Source organism: Syngnathus floridae, chromosome 9 (genome assembly GCF_059516105.1).
Source record: "Syngnathus floridae isolate MCC-2025c chromosome 9, RoL_Sflo_1.0, whole genome shotgun sequence".
NCBI lineage: Eukaryota > Metazoa > Chordata > Actinopteri > Syngnathiformes > Syngnathidae > Syngnathus > Syngnathus floridae.
This window is the reverse complement of record NC_142421.1, coordinates 12,288,665-12,316,094: the sequence shown is the minus strand read 5'-3', so window position 1 is coordinate 12,316,094 and position 27,430 is coordinate 12,288,665. Positions and strand designations below refer to the sequence as shown.

The window sequence follows — 27,430 nt, the reverse complement described above, 5'->3', positions numbered from 1 at the left end:
GCTGTTGACGCTGAACGCGTGCTAGGATGACAACCGGGATTGGTCTCCGCAGGAATGCAACCACAAGTTGTGTCCTCAAGTGTCAGGCAAGGAGCTGAAATGGTCCGACAACACGCTGCTGAACCACAGCAACTGGGTTCCCGCCGAAGCCGCAAGGTAACTGTTATGGCAACAGATCCAATATCTGTGTCATTCCATAGACACTTGTAGTAAAGGACGCGTGCGAACCGTGAATTTAACAAAAGGGTCTTTATCTATAAAAAATATACATACAAAAATTACGATAAATCAGTTTTACAATTCCCTTTTCTTTCTTTCCCAAAAATATACAGTATATACTATGTACACGATCTACACGGTCAAAAACTGTTTTTTTCCGTGTCTACGTAATCCAACTGTCAAAACGTTCCCTTAAAGGCTTGTTCTAATGCAATACAACCTGACAGGAAGTAAACCTTTCAAAATAAAACAAAATTTCACAATAAAAATGCCTAAACAAATGTCAATCGTCTTAACTCAATTTTACAAAATAAAAACAAACCACAATACAATTAACTTAAACATTCCCTACTTATGGCTCTAACATTCCGGCCCCTAATTGTATAGGCAGGATGCATAACAATTACACCTCAAAAAGAGCCATATAGTTATTAACCTAACAAAATCTATCAAGCTTTTGCCTGTGAGTCAACTAACAGTCTTTTCCTGCCTCATTCTGCCTCCTGTAACAAACAGAGTTTACTTATAGGTCTATCCAACAAACTAGACTTGGTTTGAACTTGAACTCGTCGCACAATTCCTCTGGAGTCCGGGAAGGTCTTTTGGATTCTTCCAGTCAACCAAGTAATCCTTGGGGCTGAATTGTCAACAATGAGAACAAGATCTCCAGCGACAAAATTTCTTCTTTGAGTCCGCCATCTCTGTCTCTCTTGTAGCAATGGAAGATATTCCTTTGTCCATCTTGACCAAAACAGATCGGCCATGTATTGTGTCTGTCTCCATCTTCGACGCGAGTATGTATCATCACTGTTAAATAAGCCTGGAGGAAGGATCGGCTGCTTCTTTAACAACAGAAGATGGTTTGGGGTCAAAACCTCCAAGTCATTTGGATCATCTGATGCAGCAGTCAAAGGACGCTCATTTATGACTGCTTCCACTTCACATAATAGTGTGTGAAGGCCATCATCATCTAATGTTTGTTGCCTCAACACAGAGTTCAACACCTTCCTGACGGTACGAATCTGTCTTTCCCATATTCCACCTTGATGGGAGGCGGTTGGTGTGTTGAAGGTCCATGCAATACCTTTTGACATCAGATCCTCTCTTATTTTAGAATGATCAAGCTCAGCCATGGCTTCTCTAAGTTCTTTTTCGGCACCAATGAAATTAGTGCCATTATCTGAGTGCAGGGTAGAAACTTGACCTCTTCTACATATAAACCTTCTGATGGCATTTATGCATGATGAGGTGTCCAATGAGTGAGCAACCTCTATGTGTACTGCTCTAAGTGCAAAGCATGTAAACAGAACGCCATAGCGCTTCACTATGCTGCGTCCTCTCTTTACACCAAAAGGTCCAAAATAGTCTACTCCCACATGAGTGAACGGAGGTTTATCTGGGAGTACACGTTCCTCCAATAAGTCTGCCATCTTTTGGACTGCAGGCCTTGCATGTATTTTCCTGCATGTGATGCATTTGGATATTGTTGTGCGGGCAGCTCTGTTCAGTCCTGGTATCCAGTATTGCTGTCTGACCTTTGCAACCAGCTGGTTCCTTCCGCAGTGACCATTATGTCGATGAACCTGTTGCAGAATCAGCTTAGCAATGTGATGTTCTTTGTGCAACACAGTTGGGCATCTTGCTTCTTCTGGCATGGCTGATTTGTACAATCGACCTCCAACTTTGATGATGCCATTGTGCAGAAAAGGATCCAATTTGGAAAGCGGATGTGACCTCTTTATATGTGAATCACTACTTAAGAGTGCAGACAACTCTTCTGAAAACATCTCTCTTTGACTGTGACGTATTAGCACAACATTTGCATCTTCCAAGTCCTGAACAGACAAAGGTTTTCCTTTCACTGACTTTCTCAGTCTCATCATTTCTTCATGCACTTTCTGGTATTGCTTCAATGAGTCTGTCTCTTTCAGGGAAATAACCTCTTTACATTCTCTTCTCTTCTCAACAAGGTAGTGAAGCAGATCCTTCATGCGTAGCATCCATGCAACAGCCTTTTTCAGCTTGTGCCAGTCAGAGTAGTATTCCACCAGTCTCTTCATGGGTGTAATTTCAGTCATGGTCAAGAGACTGACCAGCGCTGTCTTCTTGATCTCACTGTCCTCATTCATGGTGCTTGGTATGTCAGGTCTGGTTGGCCACTCAAACTCCTCTTGATAAAGAAAATGTGGACCACAAATCCAGTTGTGGTTCTGGATAAGAGTGGTAAATTTTGTACCACGTGAAGCCGTATCTGCTGGATTAAGTGAACTATTCACATATCTCCATTGAGATGGTGAAGTAGCTTCCCTTATGAATGCAACCCGGTTGGCCACAAAAGTCTTGAAACGTGAAGCATCATTCTGTATGTACCTAAGTACAGTCAGGCTGTCTGTCCAAAAAACAGAAGCTCCAAGGGGGGTCTCCAGCTCCTGCTTTAACAGTCTGTCGACTTTCACTGCTATGACTGCAGCAGTCAGTTCCATCCTAGGGACTGTTATTTTCTTCAGTGGGGCAACTCTGGATTTAGCCATGAGCAATCCGCAGCTCCTCCGTCCATCTTCATTGATCAGCAATAGGTATGTAGCAGTACCATAACCAATATCACTTGCATCCGAGAAATGGTGCAGCTCTGCTTTAGATGTGGGACAGAAATCATCTGGTTTCATACATCTCTTTATGTGGAAGCTGGAAAGTTCCTCGAGTTCTGAAATCCACTGCATCCATCTTTGCAAATCTCCTTCTCCAACATCCTCGTCCCAGCTCAATTTTCTTTGACAGAGTTCCCTCAAAATCATCTTGGCAGGAAGAATACATGGGGAAATTAAACCCAGAGGATCATAAACTGAGTTAACAACTGAAAGAATTCCTCTCCTTGTGGCAGGTTTTCTTGGTACGTTCACCTTAAATGTGAAAGTGTCCGACTCTGTACACCAGTGTATTCCCAGAGCTCTTTCGGTAGGCAGAGTGTCTTTGTTCAAGTCTAAATCCTTCATCTTTGCAGCTCTTTCATTTTCAGGAATACATGACAGAACCTTTCTGCTGTTACTGACCCATTTTGTCAAGTTGAATCCACCCTGCAAGCATAGAGCTTTCAGAGATTGTGAAAGTGCTATTGCTTGGTCCTCTGAAGCCACCGCTGCCAAACAGTCGTCCATGTAAAACTTCCTCTTGATTGCTTTAGAGGCTTCAGCTGTTGTCTCATCTTCTTTGTATTCGGCTGTCTTTCTTAAGGCAAAACTAGCACAACTTGGAGACGAAGTGGCTCCAAAAATATGTACTGTCATTCTATACTCCTCCAGTTTTCCGTTCAAATCTCCATCAGGCCACCATAAAAAACGCAGAAAATCAGAGTCCTTTGAGGGTACCCTGACTTGGTAAAACATTGCCTCTATGTCAGCCATCAATGCAACCTTCTCCTCTCTAAACCTTGTCAAAACTCCAATCAAGGTATTTGTGAGGTCTGGGCCTTGGAGTAACTGGTTATTCAGTGAAACTCCCTGATATGTTGCATTGCAGTCAAAAACAACTCTGATTTTCTTCTTCCTTGGGTGATACACCCCGTGATGTGGGATGTACCACACTTCTCCATCGTTGCACTGACTGTTTGCAGGCACCCTTTCAGCGTAACCCTTTGCTATGATGTCATCCATGAAGACTTTATAGTCAGCATGAAAATCAGGGTTTTTTACAAGTTTCTTCTTGAGATTGACGGCTCTCTGCTCAACTAGACTGCGATTATTGGGCATCTTCTGAGGCTTGTTCTTAAATGGGAGACTTATACAGTAATGTCCGTTGAAGAACTGACAAGACTGTTCCACATCCTTCATGAACTGTTGATCATCTTGTGACATCTCTGTTTTGTCTTCACAGCTACGCTCTGTGAAATCCAAATTATATTGCTGTATCAGCAATTCCTCAAGGTTTGCCACTGATATTCTGTTCGCAGTTAACCTCGGTAACTCATTCTCACACTGTTGAACGTCCTCTTCCCCCTTTACAGGACCATTGACAATCCATCCAATGGACGTTTTCACTGCGTATGGACCATCTCCTTGGCTATTGATGACCTTCCATGGTTCTATTGCTTTGTGAGCATTAGAACCAACTAACAGGCCAATTTCTGCCTTGATACTTGGAAGGTTCACCTCATCCAAATATGTCCACTTCCGGAGGTCTTTCTGATCAGGAATGTTCGCCTTTTTGACAGGAATTTCATGTTGAGTGAACACTGAAGGTAGATCAATGTATTTTTCCTCTTCAAATCCACTGACTTCCAGTTCTGACAGGATGTGACTACGGACAAGCTTCTCCTGTCCCATAGTTCGGAGCAAAATGTCCGTCTTTCTGCCTCTTAAGTTCAGTGTTCTCATGATCTTCTCTGTGCAAAACGTCGCCGAACTGCCAGGATCTATGAAGGCGTATGTCTCAATTATCTGTGTGCCTTTCTTGGACTTGAGCTTTACTGGAACAATGGCCAAAATTTCTTCGTTGCTCCCGGCCCCAGTATATCCACACATCTCCTGGCTTACAGCACTAGTGGTCTGAGGTTCAGAAGTGGCGTTTCTTTCATTTTTCGGTGATGTCTTTTCTTCACGTTGTACATGTAGGATGCTTGGATGTTTCCGTGAACATAACTGACATGTCAGTCTTCTTGAACAATCTTTACTCAAATGACCTTGAACCAGGCATCCAAAACACAAACCTTTGAATTTCAAATATTCAATCTTGTCCTTGTGTGCTAGCTTCTGGAACTTTTCACAGTTCCCAAGTCCGTGATTTTTGTCACAGTACAAACAGTTATTCTGAGCTAGTTTGCCGTTATCAGTCTTTGTGACTTGGTTTGACTGTGAAAATTCCTGCTTTTCTGTGTCAACACTTGTAGCAAAACCGCTACTTCTTGGTGTACTTTCCTTTGCTCTCTTCACAAAACTGCTCTTTTCTTTTTGTTTTGTAGATAGACTGACTTCCTGTAGATCACCAAACAATGGATCTGAGACGATCTTTGTTTGTCTGTCAATGTAATCTACCAGATCTGTGAACCTTGCTCTTCTTCCTTTATTCTCCTGCATTTCAAATGCCACATTACGCCATCGCTCCCTCATCTTGTATGGCAATTTGGACAGAATGACTCTCATGTTTGTTGGGTTGTCCATTTCTTCCATGTAGTCAACATCTTGCATCGTGTTTCGGCAACCAATCAGGAAGAGAGAATAAGCGTTTAAGCTCTTAACCTCATCTGTCTTTATTTGTGGCCATTTTAAAGCCTTGTCGATGTAAGCCATGGCTATTTTTAAATTATCGCCATACTGCTTATGAAGCAGTTGTCTGGCTTCTCTGTAACCTTTCTCTGGGGTCATGTGTTCACAGCTTCTCACCAGATCTTGTGGCTCTCCACGTGTATATTGCTCCAGAAAGAAGAGTTTATCTTTCTCATTTTGTGTCTTATTGTCAATAGCATTGTCAAATGCTCTGAGAAAAGATTTATACTTGAGTGGATCACCTGAGAACACAGGAATATCTCTCTTGGGCAGCAGTGATAGGCTTTGCTGCTTGACCAACATTTCAGTGATTAGGTTTTGATGATGCATCACCTCATAAATCCTGTCACCTGTAGATGTGGGCTCCTGAGGACGTATAGGTGTGGCTCCATCTGAGTGATCCGGATGACACAAATATGCATGAGATGAATGTTTTGTGATACTAGCAGACACATCATACATCGGATGATCTTCCTTCTCTTCAGCATCTGCTGTCATCTGAGCCTGGACTTCAAGTACAGGTTGGGATCTTGGAAGACTTGCCAAAGGTTGTTCCAGCCTGTATTTCACATATTCATTCATTGCATCTTGGGGATCCTCGTGGTTCTGGAAAACTTTGAGCTTAGCAGTAGAGGCTGCTATTGCAGTTTCAATCTCTAGCTCCTCCAACTCAGCCTTCAACTTTGCTTCCTGCAGTTGAATTGCCTTCTTCTTTTTTAGCGATTCAGCTCGTGCTAGAAGAGCTGCTCTTTTAGCCTCCTCTTTCATGCGAGCCACTGAACTCGTGTTTGACACAACTGAAGAACTTTCAGTCCTGGAACTCAATCTGCTCCTACTTCTTTGACGACGAAGATCCGCTATTACAGAAATACTGTCATATGGAGCAACCTCCTCTTCATTGTGAACACTTCTTTTACGTTCTTGAATCCAACCTTCAGTCTCATGCAAAAACTGCTTAATAGTAGCTGCCTTTGGCTCGTACCAGTCACGCTGATCTGTGTCAGCTTCATCTGCAGGTAACATCTGTACAATATTGTTGTTTAGCAGTATGAACTCTTCATGCAGCTTGTAAAAACTTTGAAGTGTTTCTGACTCCATTTTATCAACATGCTCTTCATTATTCTTCATGTTGTCCATTTCCTTCATTTTAGCCGTAATATGAGCCATTTTTGCCCTTCTTTGTCCGATAAGCCTTTGGAGTTTCTCCTCGAGTGCCTTTTGTGTGTACTTTGGCTCCCTCTTGTGGTCACTCGCCTGCATTGCGTCCGATGCGGCAACAAACGATCGTTTCTCCTCCATGTTTTAATTGCAGCAATATCCAACAGGCTTTTTCAACAAACGATCAAAAAGGGCTTTTATAGTCCATGAACGTAACAGTATTCTTCTACTTTAATGTCTTCTTAACTTGCAAAACGACTCATTAAGTGTGAATAGGCGCTCCATCCGTTAGCATAGTTAGCTTCGCCATTAGCATGTTAGCAGGTCAGCTACTCACGGTGATACTATGGCTCTCATCCTCTCGTCTTCCAAAAGCTTCCTCTCATTCGTCTCCTTCTTTCTTGAATGTCCTTTTATCCTCCTGGAGAAAGTTTTTGACTAATGTTATGGCAACAGATCCAATATCTGTGTCATTCCATAGACACTTGTAGTAAAGAACGCGTGCGAACCGTGAATTTAACAAAAGGGTCTTTATCTATAAAAAATATACATACAAAAATTACGATAAATCAGTTTTACAATTCCCTTTTCTTTCTTTCCCAAAAATATACAGTATATACTATGTACACGATCTACACGGTCAAAAACTGTTTTTTTCCGTGTCTACGTAATCCAACTGTCAAAACGTTCCCTTAAAGGCTTGTTCTAATGCAATACAACCTGACAGGAAGTAAACCTTTCAAAATAAAACAAAATTTCACAATAAAAATGCCTAAACAAATGTCAATCGTCTTAACTCAATTTTACAAAATAAAAACAAACCACAATACAATTAACTTAAACATTCCCTACTTATGGCTCTAACAGTAACAAAGTCACATCGTGGAGCGCCTAGAAGCCGCAAGGTAACTGTTAGGTTACGGATTTTAGTTATTGATCTGACTCCAAATTGCGATCAACACTTAACACATAAATTGCTATGTCCTAATCCACACACTGGCGCACCTAACAATTTTGCGAGTTCGTTCTGTCAAAGAGAAGACCAGTAGATCAATCAGACCAAATTTACCAATTGTTTATTCCTGACAAAGCGCACTAATACAGGCCTGGGTCCCGGGTCCCTCCCACTAAAACTCGTGCGTTTTTGTGACCACCAAAAGACGACACATTCTTCCGGGTTGCCCAGTTTTAAAGAAACACAATATGAATATTAAAGCATGCAAAGTATTGTGAGATGATTGGCCGATGGCCATCTCCTCACGCTGAGGTTAGGTGGTTGGATTTCCCCGCGAAGCCGGGCCACATAGACGTGCTGTTGTTCTCGTTCCTCAACGACCTTGAGATGTTCTCGTCCGGTACTCCCTGTCTGGGCCTATACACAACACTTCAACGAAAACAAGTTCATGCAGTTTGCCTGCACATTCTTCGCCACCCACCAATCCACACGAGCACTCCAATACTAGATATTATATTAATATGATTATAAGTTTAACACAACCTTAAAAATATGTTTGCAAACTGCCGAAAGCACATTTCCCTTTAGTAACACTCGCATCGTGGAGCGCCTAGGGCAGTGGTTCTTCACCTTGGAGGTACCGAACCCCACCAGTTTCATATGCACAATCACCGAACCCCTCGTTAGTCAATTATTATTTTAATTCAAGACATAGATGTTTTTTACCGGTGTACAAAATGAGCCGTGCATGAATATCACCTTGTTCAACGAACAAAACCAACACGATGCATGAACTCACAACAAATTACATACTGGCAAATCACAATTTACACAATAAATCAGGTTTGTTCTGTCGAACCCCTGACACCGTCTCACCGAACCCCTAGGGTTCAATCGAACCCAGGTTAAGAACCACTGGCCTAGGGTGACCAGATCCCAATTCACCAGATGGGGGACAGAAGGCTACGTTTGTGTGGGACAATGTGCGATACCAATGCATCAAGGTAGTCTCAAAGAACTTTTGAAAACATCGTTTCTATTTGCCCCTTGGCATAAAACATTACTATGACATAATAACCTGCAAACAGAAACTGAAATATCTTATTTAAATTGAACTCTCCCCAGTGTTCTCATGTGAGAAAACAGTCAGCATGATGCCTTCATACTATTTCACGGTGCCTCTCAAGTCGCCGTGTATTCTCACGTTATATTCATGTAAAAATGACTCAAGCACACTTCACAGACAACTTTACCAGAGTCGCCTTTCACTGGTTTCACCCAGGGTTAGATCATTTCCCAGTCTGCATTGTAGCCGCATCTCCGCTTCTTGGCCGTTGTAGTTGTGCTGTCCTCCAAGTCTCTGTCTGGACCTCACGTTCTGAAGCTAACCTGATTTGCATTGTGGGCGCACATTGCCGCGTCCCTGTTTTAATTGCACGCCCTGCCCTCTATTTGATAAATGCCAGATTTAATTGACTGTCAATATCAATGCGGGACGACGCCTCAATTTGCGGGACGTGTGAAATGTGATAAAAATGTGCGACTGTCCTGCACAACGCACGGCACACTGAACGCGCCCGCACAAGAAAAGGCCTACGCTGACGGCTTTGTTCTTTGCTTTGTTTGTCGGTGGCTGTACACGACACGACAGCACCAAATTGGAGTCCTGCGCGTACGTCCCCCGAGATGCTAACAAGTACCACCACCCTAGCAAGTGGAGAAAGGTCTCGTGCGAGTCCTCCCTGGCATACATGTGCAAACGCTCGCCCGACGGTAAGCCGCACGTCGTCCCTCCTCGTGTTGAAGAGAGGAGCGCCGTCATGTTGTCTTCCCACAGGCTGCCAGCAGGGACAACCGTGCAACAGGACCTTCCGGTTTGGCGCTCACTCCGGTGCAAAGTGAGTGACACAGACGCTTTTTTCTGCACCTTCACCGCCCCGTCACAAGTTTCCCCTCAATCTGACTTTGGGCCTTCAGCTTATGCCTGTGACCCTGGCGACTTCCTCCATGGCCATTTCTGCTATCGCTTTGAGAACACTGAGAAAACTTGGCAGGCGGCCGAGGATGACTGCGTTGCATGGGGAGGTAAGTGTCTGGCAAGTGTCCACTCATGGGAAGACGGCATATGGATGATCTGTGAACACAAAAAAAAAAACAAATGGCGATGACCGCAACGCAACAACTTCTGTCAAGTTTGGCTGCGCTTGTGGCACTAACTTGTTCTTCTTCTGCAAGCTCACATGCAAGACCATTTTCATGTGGGACTGAAGAAGAACATCAAGATGTTTGAGTGGCGTGACAAAACAGCTATGGTAAGTAGCCCATCACGGCAGTTGAAGAAAAAAGCAAGTTTTCATTGACAAGAATTCAAAAGTGCAAATTTTAAGGCAAAAACATCAATGTTTCTGATAAAAAAAAAAATGAACGAATAATCCAGATGTAACATGATGAGGACAGAAGAAAGATGTTGAAATTGATGAAGAAGAGTAAATAAAAACGCAATTCTGAGGAAAGGTCTTCATTTGACAGGCCAGGAAATTGCTTATTTTAAAAGTTCAAGACAGTAGCCATGTTGCGAGGTCGTGAAAAAATGTTGACGAGCGAAGGTAGCAGTGCGCAACAACCTAAGCGCATGTCACCAATGTCAACAGGACCCAGCTCTGTGGTACCTGGGATTTCCAACCTCAAATGATTGTGGGGCAGTGGCATGGAGTGGACACGTCTACGACGCAGATTGCGATACCAAAAGGCTGTTTGTCTGTCAAAAAGGTGTGGAGGTCACGCACCATCACCACCAGGCAGATTTAGTTTGTGCTCATTTGCGCTCCTTCTCGCACCCTTGTAGCCCGGCGCATTCAACCTCAGCAGCTCCCAGGTGGGTGGGCGTCTCAACGTTAAGGAGCCGCATGTCGTCTTGTGCGGCAATTCTCACAACTTGTGGCTTGCAGGCTGGAGTGACAAATGCGGCTGGGAGTGGCTCGACAACCCCGCCACCGACCGCAAAACCTGGAAAGAGGCGCACAACGACTGCAAGCTCCACGGAGCTGACCTGCTCGCCATCACCGACTCCCATGAGCTTTTGTACACGGTAGGCCAGCGGCTGGGTGTGTGTGACTTTGTGACACTTTGTGTCTGCCTATTGTATCTCTTAATGTAGACTCCCCTCTGTTGTGTCTGCTTGTATTTTACGCTTTGCTTTACGCTTGTTCATGTGTCTGGCGTCGCCTGAGCCAAAATTCAAATGCACCCGGTTCAATATTTCTCGGTTAATGTATGGTGCTAAATCAACCCTTTTGGAGCTTTTAGCCATGTTCAGATTCTCACCGTCACCCAAAACGGACCCGAGTGGCGTTTTCCTCCAATGCCGAGCAGGTGCCCCCCACGCGACGGGGCCACACGGCCTGGCCAATGTTGGCGGGCCTCATCTCAGCGCACCAGAGTCAACGGCGGCACCGAGTTGCCTTCTCACGTGCGCGCGCGCGCTTCTGTACGATGTTGTCCACTCTCGCTCCATGTTCAAACTTTGATCCAAAGGTCACAGCAAGGCTCTACTGACATCTCTCTCCCTGTGGCTGGACGCCAAAGCCTCCCTCGCCGAGAACGGCAGCAGCTGGGCCGACGGCTCCCCATTCAGCTACGTACACTCAAGCGCAGGTTTGTCCCAAGCCTCGCTTGTATTGAGCGCTTGGCATGGTGGGCTTAGTCTCTGTTGCCACCTTGCAGGTCACCATGACAGCAAATCTAAAGGAGACTGTCTTTCCTTCCTCACTGACAACGGCTACCGGAAATTCGAAATGTGCGAGAACAAGAGAGGCCACATCTGCAAGCGAAGAGGTAGGACGGGATGGCACAGGACTGGACGGGACAGCCCGCTCCATCTCAAGCCATCTTTGGCTTTGGTCTTGAAGCTGCGACAACGCAACCAGCTCCGCTGCCTCACGCTGGTAAGAAATTGCCACTTGCAAAGATAGCGCCCAGAAATGAGTGACCCTGCCCTCGCAGGTCGAGGTATGCAAGAACGCGGACGGCCATGCCACCTGTCCCGAGAGCAAAGCCATCCGCATCCAGTCGGCCTACGGACGGAGGAGCGGTGACGTCTGCCCAACCCAAATGGGATCAGACGATAGGAGGCCATCCGTCCTTTGGTTTTGTGCAGCAGCGCCAGGCTGACGTGCAACTGGCTGCTCGCTCGCAGGCAAATGTTCCTCCAGATGATCTACACCTGCGAAGCAGACGGTAGGCCTTTTCTCGCTTTTCTCTTTGCTGTATGAATTGTTGTCATCAAACCACGCAAAACGGTGCTGGGAGCATCCACCTATGCATGAGGTAAGTCAGTCTGTTAACTGTTTTGGCTGTCCAAAGAGTGTTTTCAAAGTCTGGGCAACACGCAAGGCAGCCTGACAAACTTGAAGCTGAAAGCCTCCTCCTTTGCGAGGGGCTTCACCTCGGACAAAGCGCGCCTGAATGGGGAAAGCTGCTGGAAACCGTCAGCAAATTGTATGTAGAAAACCCGGCGGTCGCCGGCACTCGTACGCTGACTCAATCGCGGCCCTTCCTCAGCTGTCCTAAGCTGGATCGAGGTGAACTTCGATGAGACCAAACAGGTGACGGCCCTCGCCATCCAGCCGTGTCCATCGGCCTCCCACGGGTACCGGTCCAAACTTGAGATGCGCCACAGTGTGGACGGACGGGCCTACACCAAGCACCCCCAGCAAGTGAGTGAGCAGCCGCTGAGCCGTCTGGATTTGCACCTTTGTCATCCACAAATGCAAATGTGGCGGCTGCTCTCTTTCTTCCCAGTTTGCTCCCGACGGGAGTCTGATGGTGACCGTGCCCGTGATGGCCCAGTACATGCGCATCTACCCACTGGACCACCGATGGAGCGTCGGCATCCGCTTTGACGTCTTGGGATGCGAGCTTGGCAGTGAGCGAGTGCGCCGTTGCGCTGGCCCTCCATCAAAAACAGACTCTGACTCGTTCTTGCCTCCGCAGATATGATCAGCTGCGACCAGTGGCCCGCCGACGTCGGCTTCGATGGCCATCCCAAAACGTGAGTGGCCGCAGCGTGTCGGGGGTTTCGCCTTAAATCTCACAACAGCTGTCCGTCGTGTCGTCCGCAGGGTCTTGTGTCCGCCGGGTTGCGCCAAGTTGGAACACCAAGTCTACGGCACATCGGTGTACAAAGCGGTACGGTGGCGCCACATCCCTTCCCGTCTCCGACGACTCTGATGCCTGCTTTCCGAGAGCGCAGGACTCACACATCTGCGCCGCCGCCGTTCACGCCGGCATCATTCGTGACAAGCAAGATGGGAGGAGAGTGCACCTTGCTGAGAGCGCCGCCGCAGAATGTCTTCACCGACTCCATCCAAAACGAAATCTTCTCCAAACAGTGAATGGCCCGTTTTCACCGCTCGATCCGATGACGGAAGCCAGCTAACGACCGCTCGAATCTCCGCAGATCCGACCAAATGGGGGCTTTGGCTTTCACCAGGGCTGTGGACTCGAACTCGGACTCGGACTCGGGGACTCGGACTCGGTCGGACTCGGTCATTTTTGCCGGACTCGGACTTTTACGTCCGCGCTCTCAGCAAGGGATCCTTTATATAAGCCGAACCAGCCAGTGTGAAAGCAGTTGCGTTCGTTCTGCATATATAATTAGCTATTTTGTCCCTCGGATAATCTTGGCATCCAGAAAGAGTCATGTGTTAGCCTTGAATAAAGACTATAAGCAGTCACATGAATTAACAGAAAAAAATGGACAGCCGGACTCGGACTCGGTGGTCAGGAGCCCGGACTCGGACTCAGTGCAAAAATCTGACCGAGTCCACAGCCCTAGCTTTCACCTTTGCCGACGGAGGTGAGTTTACGGAGCGCTGTCGCGTCAATTTATGATGACACCTCACTTCATCTCATGGGCAGAGACGAGATGCCCGGGACCTGACTGGGACCAGTTTGCGGGCTCTTGCTACAAAGCTTTTGACGACAAAAAGACCTGGGCCGACGCTCAACACGCATGCGAGAGTGTTGGCACCCAACTCCTGTCTTATCGGCTCCCAGGTGGAGCAGTAGTGGCTGAGAACGACCTTGTACTTTGGTGCGCAGACCGAGCCATGCTCTCTGACGCCGCTTCCAGAGGTCTGACGTCCCGCCTGTCATCTGCAGACGCCGGCGACACGTGGACCAGACTCAACGACCTGGCCGTTCCCGGCATGTTTGTGTGGTCGGACACCAGCCTGTGACTTTGACCTTCTAGGGCGCCGGGGAGCCCGACAACCGGCTCAATGAGGACGAGAAATGCGTGGCGGTGGCCTACCAGGTGCGCGCTGGAGCGATGAGTATTTGCGCGCACGCCTGCGCGGCCCACTGAACCATAGGCCCCCCTTTGTCTTTTGAGACGGGACGATGGAAGCGAATGTCCTGCGCGCAGCTCAATCGCTTCGTGTGCAAAATCCCCAAAGCGCATTACCCGCTTGTCAGTCAAGCCGAGCCGCAGGTGGAAGCCAAGCAGCAGGTGGAAAGGACCCAACTCTTGTTCTTCATGTCAGCTGGCAGTGTGCCATGCAAACGCTTTTTTTTTTTTAGCCATTCCTTCATCTTGTCACGCCGTGTGCGTGCAGCGCAAGGACCTACAGGTAGAAATGATAGAAGGGCTCCAGGTGGGGAGCACCATCACCATCAGCGGGCAAGGCAACGAGAAGACAAAGGGGTACGAGGCACACCCAGAGAAGGCCGACGCCTTCACGAGAGACGAGCGGGAACATCCACGAGGCAGGCTCCCGAGAATGGTGGCGACAACATTTGTGCTTTGCTTGCAGCTTCCAAGCCAACCTCTACGGCGATGGCAAAATGGCCTTCCAGGTCGAGCTGGACGTCTTGACCAAAACCATCTCGCTGACCTCCAAACTGGCCAGCGACCAGGGCGTCAAGCAACAGAACCAGCTGCTCGAGGCCCCCCTGCAACCTGGAGTCAATTTTGAGGTTATGTGCGAGCGCACACTCGCCAGCGCTATGCTGCGAGCCACCTAATTGCTGCTGTCCTTCAGACCCTGAACTGGTTGCTAGCCAATCGCAGGGCACACAGAGACAAACAACCATTCGCACTCGCACTCACACTTAGGGGCTATGTGGCGTGCTCAATCGGCCTACCAAGCGTGTTTTTGGAATGTGGGCGGAAATCGGAGTGCCCGGAGAAAACCCACGCGGACACGGGGAGAACATGCAAACTCTACACAGGGAGGGCCGGAGGTGGAATCGAACCCTCACCTTCCTAACTATGAGGCGGACGTGCTAGCCAGTGCCCCACCAAGCCGCATCTTCCTGGGGGGGGGGGGGGGGGGGGGAGTTCCTTTTTTTAATAAAAGTCTTGCTATACATGGTCATTTTTTAACCTTACATGTTCTTTTTTAAATATTATTAAAAAGAGTCTCGCTCGCTTTGTTTTGGTTTGATTCTAGCTCGCTTTTTGTCACCACCTCTGCGTCATTGACACAGCGACCCGCATACATAGCCCCCACCTCTCCCAAGGCTCCACCCTCACCCCTACCTCCGCTAGCGTGCGCATGTGTGTGCGTGTTTTCGTGCGCTTGTCACCCCTCATAAGGTGCACCTGACCGTTGGTGAAGCCTCATCAGTGAGGCATTCCTGGTTTCTTGTAGCCAGTCATGTAGACGACGTTTGAAGACTTGTCTTGTTTTTGTCAGCGAACTGGAGACTAAAAACTTTGTACTTCCACCATTTGGAACGTGAACATTTTGGATTCTCGTCATCACCTTTGGCTTCCTCGGGTAATGTCGACTTCAACCAAACGTGCATGAAATCTTCTTCAAAGCTGGTCTTAGTGATATGGCCACGAAATAAAATATTCACAAAAATCTCCACATGCAACTTCTTGGGGAAATGCACACGAATGCGTAAGTGCTGCCACCTGACTGTTGCACGTGTTGACTGCAGGAGGCGCCTGCAGAAGTCAGAGGAGGTAGAGAGGAGAGGAAGACCATGAGCGCCACGCACTACCACCACACCATTATCTCCCGAAACAGCACCTCCAAGTGGACCACCAGCTCCGGCTCGCCTGTGAACGCGTACCGGCCCTCCGAGCTAAAGACCGCCGCCGAAGCCTCGCCGACGGTGAGTCTAACTTTGCGCTTATAAATTCCACCGAGAATCAGCGTCATTTAACGCTCCCCGGATTTCTGACGTCGCACCTGAGCGGACAAGGACAAATGAATTAAATTGGAAGTTGTTAACGGGACATCGGTCGTTATATCGACTGCAAAAAATCATAAAAATAACTGAAATAATTTAATGTCACAAACTTTACACATGGTTTATGAAACTGACATGGTGGGAGAACGTGCGCGTGAACGCTCAAAAAATGTCCGTCTAATAACTTCTTGAAGGGAGCATGGGTCTAACCAATATGTGTTTTGGGATTGAATTGACATGTTTCAGGGCTTGATATTAGGGACATGTGCAAAAATATCGACACAATCGGTGCATGAGGGCGAGGTCTGCAGCACATACAGTATCGATCACAGGAAGGGAAACTTCTCTGACCTATTTCACTGTGCATGCTGCATGCACAACTGTCCCTCTTTGTCAACACTCAGCAGTTTACTCTCGAGTTACTCTGACTGGAACACACAATCATATGGAGACAAATATTAATACAAGTTCCCAGCGCTCGATGACTGGTGGTACCGTAAGTCCTGAAGCTCTTTTAAGGCTTGGATCAAATGATGACCTGGTCGCAGCTGTTAAATTGATATGAAGGATTTGTGCCTGCTAAAAATGGGACTGGGAAACACTGGGACGTTCTTGAAAGACTTGGATCACATGCCGGGTCACAGCTTCATACTTTGGATGAACGACTTGATCCCACTTGAAAATGGCAACGACAGTCCCAGGGAATTGCTCGTAAGGTTTGAATCAAACGATTGTCAATGGCAGTGATAGCTTGTGATGTCAATGTCAATCAAGACAGCTGATGTCTTCAGGACTTTTGGATTGAGCGCTTGGAGATAATTGAAGTCAGGCATGCTGGGATTGTTACAAAATCAAACTGCAGCATGACCCAGTTTGCACTTTGCATAATTGATTGAAACGCATGTAGAGAAAACATACTTTGAATTAGCATTAGCAAAACGAAAATTATTTGCACTATTCGCACATTATTTCGCACTGCTCCTAAAAACAATTCTGGAGTTTTCAGGCACTTAAAAAATGGGCACTCATTTGTCAGAAGAATGCTCGACAATGTGTAACTTTATTTTCAATGTGTGGAGTGTGGTTCATCGTGGAACTACGCCGCATACCTGTTGGCCACGACCTCCTAGCAAAAGGTGGATTTTCCTGATTTAACAAAGGTTAAAAAAAAAAAAAAAGTACCCATACGCAATCAGTCCAAGAGGGCATTCGCATGCAATGAGCGGCACTCACGCCATCAGCTTTGTTTTGAGAAAAGCTCCTATCTACTTCATCTTTTAACGTTCCCACGTGGGAATTTGGGGAAACGGACACTGGAGCTGAGTGCCGCGTTTGTTTTTTTCTTCTTGGAGCAGTTAGATATTCCCGCAGGAAGACACTTCTCCCCTCTCCGACCTCCATTTTTGTTCAACACCGCTGAAATGGAGACTGGAGACAGGCGGTTTAATTAATGGCACGACTCGTGGAGAGATTCGTCATTCAGTTCTCTCAGGATGAAGTAATCCTGCTGGCAGCTGCTTAGCCAAACGGGCTAACGCATAGGCTTCTCGCCGTGCCAAATGCTAATGTGATTACATGACATCCAACAGCGGCTAAATGGCAAAATGAGAGTGCTCCGAACACAACTGCCAGACGGTGACATGGCTTTCTGAGACTTTTGTTTCGTTGTTCTAGATGTGGCAACCAATTGTGTACAACTGACTTTGTGGCCTAAATCTTTCAAACCTTTGCGGGCACTAGCAAGAGTCATCCAATTTAGCTGCCATGCTCTGCCCAAAGCAAATGATAGAAACCAGGGCTGTGGACTCGGACTCGGGGACTCGGACTCGGTCATTTTTGCAGGACTCAGTGCTGATTTTGACCGAGTCCACCGAGTCCGACAATAAAAAAAATACGTTCAATTTTATTTTCATCATGCTGCTGAGAATGCGCGTAGAAATACTGTCCACAGCCCTGCTTACGATCAATGCGGCCACGTTGAGTTGCACTTAGGCTAATGTTTACATTATGTACCAATATCAAGGACGATTATGTCACCCAGCTTATATCATTGATGTGTTTCGATAGTTGTGGGATCGTCACTAATTATTTGTGTTTAGATAAATGTCTGAGCTATAATGGTGTAATTAATGATTAAAAACTATTATCTTACATGTCCTGTGTTTCAGAATGGTTATTTAATTGGGCGAGAGTGTGTGTTTTCAAGCGTTTAGCCTCATGCCAATGGCACTCAGGGCTAAGGGTGGGCTTCAATGGCTATTTTTGTAAAGCCATGCATTTAATACCATGTAAAATAATATATTAGAGTGTAGGTTATGTTCCAATGTATCCACTTCTATCGGTTAAATTGTCAACCGTACATTTATGACTACGCCATGAGTGCTCTACGTTATGAACTAGCACAACTCCGGTAGGGCAGGGAATATGTTATCGATCCGACGTCCGATTGGAACGTCGCCTCACTTTTATGTCCGCGCTCTCAGCAAGGGAGCCTATATAAGCTGAACCAGCCAGTGTGAAAGCAGTTGCGTTTGTTCTGGTAGATTTTGATCTAAATTCGCCTTGAATAAAGACTAAGCAGTCACATGAATTAACAGAAAAAATGGACAGCCGGACTCGGACTTGGACTCGGACTCGGTGGTCAAGAGGCCGGACTTGGACTCGGTGCAAAAATCCGACAGAGTCCACAGCCCTGATAGAAACAAGAATCTTTTGCAATTTGATAACAATTAGACAAAATCTTGCTGGTCTTTTAGGGACCCGTGAAAGTGGCCAAGTTGAATTGCAAGCAAAATGTCCAAGACTCTTTGAATTTTCAGCATGGGTTCTTGAGGCTTTTTTGTGGGATTTCTCATGGTGGACTGCCCACCAAACCTTTCCAATATAGGTGAATTCTCGTCCTCCAGGCGGTGATGCCGCATTGGCCCCCCCACCCATTCCCCACGGTGGACGTGCCCGACCACGCCCACTACACCATCGGCTCCGTCATCCTCGCCATCGGCATCACCGGATTGCTCGGCAACTTCCTGGTCATCTATGCTTTCAGCAGGTGAGCGTACAACCAAATATGGTCACAAGGACGCAATGATGTCATCTATACTTTTAATGTAGCAGCAGCTCCTATTGGTTGCGATCCGCCACGTGACACATACCCATTCTGACCCATTCTGCGTGTGCGTTCAGGAGCCGCAGCCTGCGCACGCCGGCCAACATGTTCATCATCAACTTGGCCGTCACCGACCTGCTGATGTGCGTCACGCAGGCGCCCGTCTTTTTCGCCAGCAGTATGCACAAGAGGTGGATCTTTGGCGAGAAAGGTATGCGTGTCCTGGACTGGTCACAAGCCACAAACAAGTGCTGTACACAGAAACATGGCAGAAAATGAAAGTAGTTGGCTTGCCTCTTTAAACTTGGTAACATGAGCTCAGTCTTCGTGTATGCCATAGCGTGTGAGCTGTATGCGTTCTGCGGCGCGCTGTTTGGGATCTGCTCCATGATCACGCTGACGGTGATCGCCGTGGACCGCTACTTTGTCATCACGCGACCCCTGACCTCCATCGGCATGTTGTCGCGCAAACGGGCCCTCGCAATCCTGGCGGCCGCATGGGTGTACTCGCTGGGGTGGAGCCTGCCACCCTTCTTCGGATGGAGTGAGCATGCGCGCACAGGCACTCACGCAGCAAACGTTGCCTTGTTTGAGCCAGCGCCATTTTGCAGATCCTCCATTTATAAAATGGACAACCATGTTGCAAGGATAAAACTAAAGAAAATATGCAGAAAAATAAAGGTAACAGTACAAAATGGACCAAAGTCCAAAATAAGATTCACTGCAGTGGGAAAAATGGACTCAAAAAAGTGATCAGACAATGACCAGACTGGGAAACTACCAAAAAGTGATCAATCATCTTTCGATGTTTGAGAGGTGCTTAACCCGTGCGTGTGCGTGTCTCTGTGTGCACCTGCGACAGGCGCATACGTGCCTGAGGGGCTCCTGACGTCGTGCACGTGGGACTACATGACCTTCACGCCGTCAGTGCGAGCGTACACCATGCTGCTGTTTGTCTTTGTCTTCTTCCTGCCGCTCCTCGTCATCGTCTACTGTTACGTCTTCATCTTCAGAGCAGTCCGCAACACCAACAAGTTAGTGCGCCGACACACTACATCAGTGGTCCCCAACCTTTTTGCGGACCGGCCTTTGTATAAATCAATAATAAATTTAAATAAGTAAATACATTTACAATAAATATATACAATGAAATAAAACGACACGACTGGCATAAAAACAAGTATAAACGACATAAAAATAAAACTCACCATTACATTGAATTAGTGGGAGCACTGAGCTTGTTTCTCATAAATGAGCCGGTCCCATCTAGGCGTAATTGGAGACAATGACACCCGAAGTGGTTAAGGTTTGTCTTTTAATGCAGGATGCTTTGTCTCCATGTGCCGAAGCAGTTTTGAAGGCTTCATTGCCTCGTTAGCTAGCCTGTCACCACATATTATGCAGAGTGGGCTTGGCACGTCAGAGTCACCTGTGGCGATAAATCCATATTTTAAGTCGGACTCCAGAAATGTTCTTTTAAATGCAGCTTTCCTTTTCTTACAAGTGGTAGCCTCTTCTTCTTCAGTCTCCTCATTGGGCTTTTTTCCCTTTCCGAAGAAGCTTTCCAAACTTCTCTGTTTCTTGCTCATTTTTGCTTGCCTCGCGGGTTCGACTGGGGTGACATGTCACGTGACCGAGACGAGCGTCTTGTGTCAAGAGACACAACGACGGATTTAATTGGGAGAGAATTGTCAAATTCTTTATATTTTTCAAAATAAATTCTTACTAATTTTTGCTAGCTTTGCGGTCTCGACTGGGAAAACATGTCACGTGACTGGGACGAGCGTCTTGACCAGAATATATATATATATTTATTTATTTTATTTTCCCGTGCGGCATTTATTTATTTATTTATTTTTTCCTGTGCAGCTTGGCGGCCCGGTAAATGACGCACGGACTGGTACCGGTCCGCGGACCGGGGCTTGGGGACCTCTGCACTACATGACACTATAAATGCTAAAAATCCTTAGGCTGGCAGGTTGGGCCTTTTTCCACAGTTGTTGATTAAAAACAAATAGAACAACGCATGGCGGAGCACTGGTTAGGATGTCGGCCTTACACCTCAGAAATACGGGGTTCGATTCCGGCTCCACCCATCCTGTGTGGAGTTTTCGTGTTCTGCCCATGCCTGCGTGGGTTTTCTCTGGGTTTCCTTCCACATTACAAAGAAGTTGGCCAAATGTGTGTTTTTTTAAATCCCAAATTAATGTAATTTTTAAGATTGTATTTTTTTTTTTCAAAAAGATACCTCCAATATAAATACATTCAACAATATTATTTGTTCTCAAAATGTGCCTCCAAATAAAATTTTAATTAAAATGAATTTTCAGTCCTTTTTAACTCTTATTTTATCCGATTAACGATTTATCAATACCATCTCTTTTTATCTCATGTATTCCCTCTACTACGCACAACAAAGCGGTGCTCCAAATGTTGTCATAGAGTTGCTGTTCAACGATTGGATTCAATTCCATATTTATCACAAGTGATTCACTTTCATTCCATTTAAAACTCTTTTTTTGGGTGAATGAAGACATTTTTTGGTCAACCGTGTGCGTGTGTTTTAGGGCGGTGGGCAAAGTGAGCGGCAGCGGGGTGCACACCCACGTGGCCTCTCGCGACTCAGCCAAGTCCTTCCAGCGGCTGCAGAACGAGTGGAAGATGGCCAAGATCGCACTGATTGTTATTTTGCTCTACGTGGTCTCCTGGTCGCCGTACTCCACCGTGGCGCTCACCGCCTTCGCCGGGTAAAACCGAGGCATTGGCACCCGAGCTTGCCGTGCTCATCTGTAGAGAATACAAACGGAGAGGGGAAGCACCAAGCGGTGGCCAGCCTGCGTGCAATCCTTGTTCTTTTGTGAAGGTACGCCGACATGCTGACGCCCTACATGAACTCTGTGCCTGCCGTCATCGCCAAGGCCTCGGCCATCCACAACCCCATCATCTACGCCATCACGCACCCCAAGTACAGGTAGAAGACTAAAGAATCGGGCATAAACTCCTGCATTCATCGGTTAGATTCCAGACCACACCCCGAGAGTCGAAGTGCGCAAAGTAGCGACGAGGTAGTTCTTGTGTTAATATTTGATTTGAGAGACCAGCGCCTTACCACTCTGTCTGCCTACGTGTCGCTCAGCATCACGTCAAGATTTTCAGGTGTTCCGCCCGTGAAGTCCAACCGCTCAGTTGACCTAAATGTTAACTGGGCTGGATAGGAACCCCCCCCCCAACACACACACACACACACACATGCAAAATGCAAGTCACATCATCGCGGGATAAAAAGGGCTTAAAGCATTGTCATCATCACTTTGCTGATTAAATTGTGGCACTATGGTGGCATCTGAAGCTCAGGTTACATGAAACCCACTCTCAAGTGGACCATAACTGCAAATCCGTCTGTCCGTCCGTCTGTCCGTCCATCCGTCCATCCGTCCGTCCGTCCATCCATCCATCCATCCATCCATCCATCCATCCATCCATCCATCCATCCATCCATCCATCCATCCATCCATCCATCCATCCATCCATCCATCCAGTCACTTTGCTGATTGAATTGTGGCACTATGGTGGCATATGAAGCTCATGTTACACTAAACCCACTCTCAAGTGGACCATTACGGCAAATCCATCCATCCATCCATCCATCCATCCATCCATCCATCCATCCATCCATCCATCCATCCATCCATCCATCCATCCATCCATCCATCCATCCATCCATCCATCCATCCATCCATCCATCCATCCATCCATCCATCCATCCATTTTCTGCACGGGGCAACACCCTGAAACGGTCGCCAGCCAATCGCACATGCAGACTGGCAATTTGGAGCACTCAATCGGCCAGCCTACCATGGAAGTTTTGGGGTGTGAGAGGAAACCAGAGCACAGGCACGGGGGGACATAGAAACTCCTCACGGGAAGCCAGAATAGAACTCTGCACCCCTGAACTGTGATGCAGATGTGTGAACCAGTCGACCACCGTGCCAATCTCAACTAATGTCAATATAAATTTAGAAAAGGAAAGTTACAGTCAAGCTAAAACTATACTTGGCAGTCTTGAACAAAGTGAGGAGAATTCATCAAGTGCGTACTGTGTGAGTCGCATCAGATACAGACAGATAACGAGGACAGGGTATTCACGCGTTTGTGCGACATTGTTGTTCAGGGTGGCGTTGGCCAAGTATATCCCGTATCTCGGCACACTTCTGTGCGTGCGGCCCCTGGACCTTCGTTCGGCCAGCAGCAGTTTTGTCTCCACACGGCGCTCCACTGTTACTAGCCAGAGCTCTGACATCAGCGCACACTTCCGACGAGCACACAGCAAGAGCCGCCTCTCCTCCGCCTCCGACAGCGAATCGGTGAGCCCACCGCATCACGCCCTTTATTTGTCCCGAAGCATTGCAGGGAGACATCAGAATATCTCCAGTGTGCCTGTGGTCATCCCCAAGTGTGGTGGCAAACTGTCTGCAACACTTCAGGCATCCCAGGATGCTTCCCGAGCAGATGCCTGAGCCACCTCATCTGGTCCTGGCTCTTCTCTTTGCGGGGAAGCAGTGGCCCTACACTGAGCTTACTAAATTCACCAATACCTTTTACAACTGCACCCTAAGCATTTCAAGTTTGTTTTTTTTCATCTGATTTTCATCCATTCTTCCACTTTAATCACCCAAAAATGGTGCATGTTTTTCCGTTTCCCGGACAGGGCTTAACAGACACGGAGGCGGACCAGTCCAGTCTGAGCTCTTGCCCCGCCAGCCGCCAGGTGTCCTGCGATATCAGCGGGGACACGGCAGAATTCTCCGAATTCAAACCGTCGTCCAGCTTCAAGGGGAAAATGAAAAATCACGATTCGGGAATCTTTGAGAGGGTCAGCCGCATGTTGATGATTTTTAGTTTTTTTGGGGCATACTTTTGACCTTGATCCTTGTGTATATGTTTGTTTTTGCTCAGGCATCGTTTGACATGGACATTTCCACGACTGGCGTCAGCGAACGCAGCGGCATTCCAAACGTGAGTATCAAAGGCACAACAAAGGCAACAGTCGTCCACTTTCTAGGATCATTTATTTCATTTGAACATATGCTCACTCAGGAATGACTATCCACCATTTAAAATTCTGCGTCGAAACAGGGGTGCTAACGATGGACTGCGGGTAAATCAAATTTCACATTATTTTACAAATTTTGCGCAACAGCAGAGCACCGATGTGGCCGACATTCACGTGAGCAGAAGCGCGCTAAGTCGCATCCCGAGCATCGTCATTACCTCCGAGTCCAGCCCCTTCCTTCCCGTTGGACGCAGTGGGTCACGCTCTGCCCGCGCCAAGGCCACCTACAGCAGCACCGGGGTGGGCTCTGGGTGAGCCACGTCCTAAACCGCCTGCTTTGCATCCACCTTCGAAACACACACAAAGCCACAATGAGAAGTGTTACTTCTGTCAGTTTCGTCAAAACATTCCAATCACAATTACATTTTCCAAAAATAAAACTTCAAGTTTTTACATTCAACAAAATGTTTTCAATAGTTGTCAACAGGACGTTTAATGTGATTTTGTGTGTTTTGATGACATTGTGAGCGTGAGGGTAACATGACTTAATTGTGTTGTTATTTTACTCAATGTATTTGTGTCATTTCTTCTGTTTGAATGTTTCCTTGACAACAAACGTGAGTTGGGAGCCTGGCTTGGAACTGCTGATGGGCCGCTGTCAGAGCAAACAAGCAATAAGATGTTTTCATTTGCTTGCGCGTGTTGTCACAAGTCAAGTGTTTTATTTTTTTTTTCATAACCCTCCAAACCTAAAATGTGAAGTAATACACTGTAAAATTATGTTGTTGCTGTGTTCTTTCAAGGACTTATTGTATCTGTATGCTTGTCGTTGTTTCTATTTTTAATTAAAAAAACAACAACTTCCCAGTCCAGCTATTACGATGTCTTAACACATAAACACAATGACGATGTAAAACCCTTCAATGGGTTAAAATGAACAATGTACCGGTCACAAATGTTAGGGTCAATATATTGTAAGCCTCGCCATTCACTGTCGGCACCAAAAGACATTGACGCATTGACACTCACATTCAATTTTCAATCAAGTGGGGTGGGATGCAACTACATACAGGAACTGTGAGGCACACTTTTTATTTTATTATTATTTTTTTTTTTTTACAAACATTCAGTCAATGGTATGTTTATCATTCAATTGTGTTTCTAATATTTTGACAGGGCAGTTGCTTAATGAGAGTGGTGGGCCGTCAGGGCCTGCAAGGCCTTCGCTGCTGGCCTAAAAATATCTGAATCACAGACTGATGTTAGTTATATTTTGTCCATTCGTATTAGATCATTCCAAATGGTCTGTCCGCGTCCTTTCATTGTTAGTTGTGCTGCTTCCAGATGTGTATTTTCATATTTAAGCATTTAACCAATCACATTTCAGCCACTATTTTTTGCCAGGGTCAAAGAAATCTGCCTGGAGGCCTCCACAATCAGTTCTGCGGGCCCTGTAGCATAAAATAAATGTCAATCAAATTGTTGCTTCAACCAATCAGAGTTTGAGTTGGCGACACCAAGGCCCTCTATCAGGCGTAAGGAAATGTCAGCGTATTCACATGTTTTGATTGGATAGTCAAAGCAGTGTACTAGCCAGAGCTAGCAAACTGCATCTGTAAAGCAAATTTATTGTTGTGTTGATTTAATAGCCGTTTTGTCAATCCACAATGGCTGAAGGAGGAGAAGAAATATATTTGGTTGCAGATTTACGGTCAAAGCCATTTTCAAGACGGACTTTTCAAGAAAAGGTGGACATTGTTAATCAAGCAATAAAGTGAATTAAAACTTATGCCAGAAATACGACAGGGCAGGCTTGACTTTCAACATTAGCTTCGATGGCAATAGAAAAGGACTTCTTGATGGAACTGAAACGCACCGATAATCTGCACAACAGAGTACCGTATTTTTCGGACTAAAAGTCGCTTCCGAATATAGGTCGCATTAGCCATAAAATGCACAATAACGTGAAAAAAAACCATATAAGTCGCTCCGGAGTATAAGTCGCATTTTGGGGGAAATTTATTCAACAAACTCCAACACCAAGAATAGACATGAACGAGCAACAACAGGCTAAACGATAGGTATGCTAACGTGACAAACAGAAACGAAGAGCTGAGAACGGGCCTGACGTAAGATTCAGTTATTCAAATAACTATTACATAAATAACACGTTTATAAAACCATCTGTGTCACTCCAATTCATTAAATCCATCGATCGTCCTTTGTCAACAATGGGTGCGTGCCGTTGACGGCGCTTGCACTTCAAAATATTCCACAGGCCCATATAACGATATATAAATTATATATCAAATAACTATTATATAAGCAACAATATTATCAAACCATCTGTGTCACTCCAAATCATTAAATCCATCGATCAAATTCCTCGTCCTTTGTCAACAACGCTGCGCGTGCGCCCTGACGTCAGCCTCGTCGTTATTCCACAGATCTAGTATATAACTATATTGTAGCGTTAACAAAGTACAAGGACCCAAGCACCGGCGTCGAGTTCCAGGCGTGTGGCGGCGTGGACTTCCATCCCCGGAGGTGGCGCTTCCAGCCACGGAGGTGGAAGAGAGCTCCATAGAATAGGACCGGGCGTGCGTAAAAGCCATGTCCGAGCCCCATCCACCGTCCCCGGACAGCCACCTGGCCGAACACCGGCCCCCGACTTCCATCCACGGAGGTGAAAGAGAGCTCCGTAGAGTAGGACCGGGTGTGCATAAAAGCCATGTCCGAGCCCCATACACCGTCCCCGGGCAGTCACCCGGCTGAGCGCTGGCCCCCGACTTCCATCCACGGAGGTGAAAGAGAGCTCCGTAGAGTAGGACCGGGCGTGCGTAAAAGCCATGTCCGAGCCCCATCCACCGTCCCCGGGCAGCCACCCGGCCGAGCGCCGGCCCCCGACTTCCATCCACGGAGGTGAAATAGAGCTCCGTAGAGTAGGACCGGGCGTGCGTAAAAGCCATAATAGTTTTTCAAACCTTCTGTGTCACTGCAAATCCTTAAATCCTTCAAACTCTTCGTCCTCCGTGTCACTTACAAACAAAGCCGCTAATGATGCCGGTAGTACGTGGGGCCCTTCGTCATCTTCGTTATCCCATGATCGAATCTTTGTCCTTTATGTAAACAACCGCCGCGCCGCGCTGCTGACGTCACTTGAAATTCAAATTACAGTAATGCCTTGCTACATCACGGTTTGTTTATCGCGGTTTCACTTTTTTTTAATTATTTTTGAAAAATTATGAAAAAATTCACATATAAGTCGCTCCTCAGTATAAGTCGCCCCCCCCACCCAAACTATGAAAAAAAAAACGCGACCTATAGTCTGAAAAATACGGTAATTAAAATCTTGAGGAAAGAAAGGAGGATGGATTTTATGTACAAATAATCAGGATTTTTGGTGAGTAAAATGTGGCTATATTCCTAAATAATATTGCAATTTTATCAGGTTATTTTTTATGCTTTATGTGTAT

The 27,430-nt window shown here is 46.6% G+C and overlaps 2 protein-coding genes and 1 long non-coding RNA gene across 10 annotated transcripts; 2 read left to right on the top strand and 1 right to left on the bottom strand.

The window, feature by feature from the left end:
- The first annotated feature begins 51 nt into the window (after positions 1–51).
- Positions 52–14,001, top strand: LOC148393573 (lactadherin-like). 4 transcript variants are annotated; one of them, XM_088385078.1, is made up of 12 exons: positions 52–156; positions 9,242–9,363; positions 9,428–9,488; positions 9,568–9,675; positions 9,826–9,902; positions 10,242–10,359; positions 10,436–10,465; positions 10,539–10,682; positions 11,125–11,244; positions 11,314–11,534; positions 11,593–12,087; positions 12,151–12,162. In XM_088385078.1, exons 2-11 carry the CDS (start codon positions 9,277–9,279, stop codon positions 11,758–11,760), a joined length of 1,134 nt encoding a protein of 377 aa, XP_088241204.1. In that variant the 5' UTR covers positions 52–156; positions 9,242–9,276; the 3' UTR covers positions 11,761–12,087; positions 12,151–12,162. The 4 variants fall into 4 exon arrangements, with proteins under 4 accessions (XP_088241204.1, XP_088241201.1, XP_088241202.1 ...); XM_088385075.1 differs by lacking the exons at positions 52–156; positions 9,242–9,363; positions 9,428–9,488; ... (5 more) ...; positions 11,125–11,244; positions 11,314–11,534 and adding exons at positions 12,391–12,514; positions 12,583–12,640; positions 12,711–12,777; ... (1 more) ...; positions 13,049–13,447; positions 13,510–14,001 and having other exon boundaries at positions 11,639–11,826; positions 11,953–12,087; positions 12,151–12,305; XM_088385076.1 differs by lacking the exons at positions 52–156; positions 9,242–9,363; positions 9,428–9,488; ... (5 more) ...; positions 11,125–11,244; positions 11,314–11,534 and adding exons at positions 12,391–12,514; positions 12,583–12,640; positions 12,711–12,777; positions 12,842–12,979; positions 13,049–14,001 and having other exon boundaries at positions 11,639–11,826; positions 11,953–12,087; positions 12,151–12,305.
- LOC148393574 (uncharacterized) lies at positions 7,695–9,517 on the bottom strand. Its single transcript, XR_015860393.1, has 2 exons — positions 8,844–9,517; positions 7,695–8,019 (listed from the first exon to the last, which is right to left on the bottom strand). It is a non-coding gene; the product is annotated as an uncharacterized LOC148393574 (long non-coding RNA).
- A 1,120-nt stretch (positions 14,002–15,121) lies between the features above and the next one.
- Positions 15,122–24,821, top strand: opn4a (opsin 4a (melanopsin)). Of its 5 annotated transcripts, none has more exons than XM_088385622.1 (12): positions 15,122–15,374; positions 15,541–15,717; positions 18,702–18,844; positions 18,979–19,112; positions 19,242–19,445; positions 19,764–19,935; positions 21,469–21,648; positions 21,765–21,872; positions 23,073–23,265; positions 23,610–23,774; positions 23,858–23,917; positions 24,105–24,821. In XM_088385622.1, exons 2-12 carry the CDS (start codon positions 15,586–15,588, stop codon positions 24,267–24,269), a joined length of 1,656 nt encoding a protein of 551 aa, XP_088241748.1. In that variant the 5' UTR covers positions 15,122–15,374; positions 15,541–15,585; the 3' UTR covers positions 24,270–24,821. The 5 variants fall into 5 exon arrangements, with proteins under 5 accessions (XP_088241748.1, XP_088241747.1, XP_088241750.1 ...); XM_088385621.1 differs by having other exon boundaries at positions 15,123–15,374; positions 24,102–24,821; XM_088385624.1 differs by lacking the exon at positions 24,105–24,821 and adding an exon at positions 23,999–24,067 and having other exon boundaries at positions 15,123–15,374.
- Positions 24,822–27,430: the final 2,609 nt, after the last annotated feature.

What these genes read in the sequence shown, in the direction of transcription:
- opn4a (XM_088385621.1), top strand. Translation starts at nt 15,586, where the DNA reads ATGAGCGCCACGCACTACCACCACACCATTATCTCCCGAAACAGCACC. An exon ending in GCCACCCTTCTTCGGATGGA is followed by an intron (nt 19,446 to 19,763) that starts GTGAGCATGCGC and finishes CACCTGCGACAG; the next exon opens with GCGCATACGTGCCTGAGGGG. An exon ending in GCAGTCCGCAACACCAACAA is followed by an intron (nt 19,936 to 21,468) that starts GTTAGTGCGCCG and finishes CGTGTGTTTTAG; the next exon opens with GGCGGTGGGCAAAGTGAGCG.
- LOC148393573 (XM_088385078.1), top strand. Translation starts at nt 9,277, where the DNA reads ATGCTAACAAGTACCACCACCCTAGCAAGTGGAGAAAGGTCTCGTGCG. An exon ending in GCTGTTTGTCTGTCAAAAAG is followed by an intron (nt 10,360 to 10,435) that starts GTGTGGAGGTCA and finishes GCACCCTTGTAG; the next exon opens with CCCGGCGCATTCAACCTCAG. An exon ending in TGAGCTTTTGTACACGGTAG is followed by an intron (nt 10,683 to 11,124) that starts GCCAGCGGCTGG and finishes TTTGATCCAAAG; the next exon opens with GTCACAGCAAGGCTCTACTG.